Consider the following 4848-nt stretch of genomic DNA (forward strand, 5'->3'; position numbering starts at 1 on the left):
CAACATACAGTAGTTCAGGGGAGTCCATAGCATCGGCAGCTGCATCGAGAGGATTTACATCCTACAGAACAGTTACAATGTATGCTGTTCAATAGTTCGTCAGGTGCAGAATTGGTTTGGGTCATGCTTGGAATTAATTGGTCGTTTTCCTGTTTCCATCCCTATTCAGTAGGTTTTATATTATTTGCCATCCCCATCCACACAATGATTTAATAATATACGCATTGGCTATGACATATTGTTGCATGTGATGTTGGGGGAAGTCGCTCAGGAGTGAAAAATGTTTCGGCACTAGCCACTCTCTTTGTGAAAATGTTATGGCGCAGTGATTCTTAGGAATCATTGGACTTTCCACCAAACAATTCCACCATCAAGCCTTTTCCAAGATTTGATATTTCCTCTTGAAACTTGTTTGGAAGGAGGAATGAACTAGCGCATAACTTCATTACTGGAACAGGCTTTATTAATTTACAAAAGGCTGACTTTTTACCAATGCCGAAAATCCTTGAAGTTGAATCACAGCCTGTGTAAGCATGAACACATAGCAACTCGTTGCACACTTCTTCTCCTTAAAGTTCTTTCAAAAGATTAATATTATACACTTTGTGTTCCTTTGACTGTTTGTTTATATCAGCAGGAAGTAGATGGTCTTGTGGTACCTTTTGAAGTAATGCAGTAGCAAGATTAACAAATCTGTATCCTCGCCGATTAACGTTGTGGTGCTATGACGGGATCGGACCACTGTTGCTTTTACAATATCTACGTCTGCATCCCCTGGTGAAACAACGACATTTCATCCACTAATAGTCAGAGCTGTGCTTATCAGAGCAATCATGCCTGCCTTGTTTTGGTCACGAGATAAAAAGTCCTCCTTTTTGCATGGACATGTTTCTTTGGTGAAACTCACAATAGGATTCACGTTTTTTCCTTGTCTCTGGTGTGTGTTGTCTTTGATAGAAGGACCATCTTCGTAACCATCGAACACCACTTTCGCTTGTTCGTATTGCCTTACAGTAAAATCTGCAAAAGACTCGGCTATTGCGTTATATGTGTCGCCTTTTTTCCATGGTAAACGATGAAGTAAGGAGCCACCATCAAGCACGTAACACTCTGTTTCAGGAATACAGTTCATCACAGCCTCACTTGATGCGTTTACAGCATGATCTATAATTGCCTGAATGATCTGAGGCTTTTCTGCTTTGCTTCTTGGCTTCAAAGAGGGCGGGAGGATGAGGGCTTAGTTCATAAGACATAACGTCTTCAAGGGAAAGATCTCCAGATTTTGACACTACAAAGAAACGCTGGAACAGAAGGGCAGGATCAATAGCACGGTCTTCAGCAATTTTAACAGCGGAGCTATTCTCAAGAGCTTTGGCTCTATCTTTTCTCTTAAATTTGTAAGCAAACGCTGACTTTCCTTTGATATCTCTTATGATCTTGGTCCCAACCTCCTGAAATGTGTGCACATTCACATCTGACCCAGCCACTATCCCATTGACAATGTTTCTTAGAGTAGGATCAGCTGTGTACGGTGAGCAGGATGTAATATTGGTTTGCATTTTCTCGAGATCAGAAGCATCTCTTTTGATGCGCGCCTCAGTCGACTCTTTGTGTTGTGGACTTGTAGTATAAACCAGGTCTGTGAATTCCTGCATGACACTATTGTATGCAGATGTTACAGGTTCAGATAGGGTCCAAAGGTTTTGCATTTCCTCGGTCATCCCACTGCTCCGAGTAAGACCGCCTGCGCTCTTAAGAGATCTCATCAATGTTTGCTCAATGACAAGGTCACTGCTTAGCCCAGCCCAGCACTGATTGCTCCTACGAGCAACGTGAAAAGCATGAACAAATTTTTGATAAACTTCTGGATGCGTTTTCTCTAGGCTGCTCATTTACTGAAGATAGTTATACGCAGATCGCAGATAATTGAAGTGCCCAGCTGCAGCAAAGACGGATAGACAATCGGATACTGCATGCAAATGCATCAGCCAATACCCAGTACGAGCCGCCTTGATCAACATCCTTGCTATCCTGACCATTAGCTGATAATTTAGCCATAATTGGCTTGTCTTTGGGCAAGTTCATGTTTCTTATTCTCTATAGCCGACTTGAGTTTCATCAAAATCTCAGAACATGTAGCATCTGCTAGCGTCGTCTCGCCCCTAAGAAGGGTAAACCTCCACAGAAGTATCTGAATCTCGAGATCGTCCTGGGTCATTTCGGATATAAGCTGGCTGTGTAGGCACTTGTCAACAAGAAAATGACCCCGAAAAGCCCTCTGGAAGCCTTCCCTGTCATAATGTGCACAATTGCATTTTCTCCATAGACAGTCTCAAGTATGTTTTTGAGACCGGTTCCTTCCATTAGGGATCCTATGGCCCATAGCAAGTTCATGAGTGTATGAAAACACCCTAACATCAGAACAATGTTTTTTAGACAACTACTTTGTGGCGCATCAATGATTATTTCGGCAGCCTTCCAATACAATGGTTGGTCAAACGTTACAATTGCGGGAATGTTGTGCTTCGTTGCAATGTGGCAAACAAAGTCTTATATTGACAAAATGCACGATTTGTCCACAGAGTACATATTGATTTTGCAAGAATTTGACGGACGACTGCCCAGGGTGCTGGCTCCCCTGATGCAAAATATGCATCATTCCCTGCCAAATCGGCGTTGCCTGCCTGAAGCTGAAGGAGACTTCCCACAAAATATCACCCTCTTGTCAGAATTCAAAAATCGCGGCAGGTCCTCCAATACTTTCTCATGACAAGCATGTCTAAGTAGCCGGTACTCCAAGATAGGAATTGTTGTCTTATTTCTAGTGTTCAGCACTGAAGTCTCTTTTTTTGGAACCAGAAAGTTCGTTTGTGCTCCAGGGGTGATAGACGCAATGATACCCATCCCATGAAAAGTACCTTTGCCATCTAGGGTGGCAATATTGTGGTCAACATTATCTGCGGAAAAGAGAACAGACATCTCCAACGAATCTATATAACTACCCAGGACATCAGGTTTCATAAAATCCGCTGCATTTTTCTCAAATCTCATAACTTCTGTATATGAACAACAAAATCCCATTTCATGAAGAGTATCGACAATGAACTTGGACCGATATAGATGATGGATTTGTACAGCAAGTCCCACTTGCAGCGGTGCAATGACAGCTCGTGGACGAACTGCTTTAATATTAGCATGACCAACTGTCGAAACCTTGCGTCTTGCGTCTTTTCCATAGAAAAATGTCTCCAGTAGTGTCCGCAGACAAGTCGGAAGAAATGATAGAGCTGACTTAAGCTTTAAATCCTCACTACTCGGATACCAATTCGTCAAGGTAACAGCCTCAGACCTTATATCACTTTTGATTAATCTAGCAGCAGTTTCAATGATTGCACGTTTCTGGGACTCTTCATCATTTATATTTAAAACAAAACATGAACAACTATTTATAATAAAATTTCGAAAATAATAATACACAGATGAATTAATAGTTATGCACTTGCGGTCATTGTGTTAGCGGTCATTTAAACACTATGTTGTATTTCTCTGTCATGTTATGGACTAACATAATTTTTTATTATCTAAATGTGTTATTTGACCCCCGAAACCCAAGTATAGACACCAAAATAATGCAATTTGAGTGAATAGTCACACATTTATCATCACTAATAGGTTTTGGCGGCCATCTTGGACGCCATCTTATAAAAAACATTTTTCCGGTGGTCCAATATAGGTAAACTTTTGATATGTTATAAAGGGCATCCTACGCTATCAGAATCAGTTAAAATACTTTTTGTAGCAACTTTTTGGGGGTTGGTTTTTTTTCTTTCATATAATGACCCGACTAGTAAGTTATTTGTAACATCTGTGCAAGTTTTGCAACACAAAGATTTTTCTTTATATACTTAGGGTAAACGCAATATTCTTTTGGCAGGTACGAGTGTGTGTTTTTTAAAATGAATCACATATTAAAAATACAAAAATTAAATGCTATATTTGGGATCAATCTTTTGCAAAATGTTTTCTGAGATATAAACAGTTTTCTTTATACTCACAAATACTCACAAATCCTCTTCTGAAAGTAGGCCATACATGGCCTCTTGATTCAGCTCTAACTTTTCTTCTATTGTTGTGTACTGGGTTGGTGCTAGCCCAGTGCTTATATGTGCTCTGTATTGATATTTGATATCTTGTGTGTGCAAAACTTGTCTAAATTTTACTCGAATGATATAACAGTTTTACAGTCACTTTCTGATGTAGGGAGGTCCATATATATCAACTCCACTGTTTTTGAATGAGTGTTTTCGAAGTACCAAGCGAGATCTTTCTTTGTATATTTTGTGCCCCCTTGTATTTTCAGACTCTCGTATTTTGAATATTTTGCTCACCTCAGGGTCATATTTTCCTGTTAATATTTTGAACACTTCGATAATGTCATCTCTGTGGCGTCTGTATGTAAGTGCCGGTAGTTTTAACCTTTGTAATCTTTCCTGGTAGCTAAGCTTGTCCATTCCTGGTAGTAGTTTTGTCGCCCTCCTTTGTAGATTTTCAATCTTATCAATATGTTTCAATTTATATGGACTGCCGACAGGGTTTGCGTATTCTATTATCGGACGAACTAGACTAGTGTATAATAGTTTGAAGGTCTTATCATCCAGATATTGAAAGGACTTTCTTACTGCTCCTATTACAGAATTTGCTTTGTTTAACTTTTCGTTCATGTGACTTTCAAAACTCAAATATTCATCAATAATTACTCCCACATCCCTTTCTTTTATTGACCTTTCAATTGGTTTTATGTCTTTCTTGAGTCTATATTTGAAGTCTAGTACTTTTGAATTTCCTATT

The 4848-nt window shown here is 39.6% G+C and overlaps 1 protein-coding gene across 1 annotated transcript; it reads right to left on the reverse strand.

The window, feature by feature from the left end:
- Window positions 1-625: 625 nt before the first annotated feature.
- Window positions 626-2218, reverse strand: LOC127846144 (uncharacterized). The gene is made up of 3 exons (XM_052377319.1): window positions 2178-2218; window positions 1144-1821; window positions 626-659 (listed from the first exon to the last, which is right to left on the reverse strand). Exons 1-3 carry the CDS (start codon window positions 2216-2218, stop codon window positions 626-628), a joined length of 753 nt encoding a protein of 250 aa, XP_052233279.1.
- Between the last annotated feature and the right edge of the window lie 2630 nt (window positions 2219-4848).

The sequence above is a fragment of the Dreissena polymorpha genome, chromosome 9 (genome assembly GCF_020536995.1).
Source record: "Dreissena polymorpha isolate Duluth1 chromosome 9, UMN_Dpol_1.0, whole genome shotgun sequence".
NCBI lineage: Eukaryota > Metazoa > Mollusca > Bivalvia > Myida > Dreissenidae > Dreissena > Dreissena polymorpha.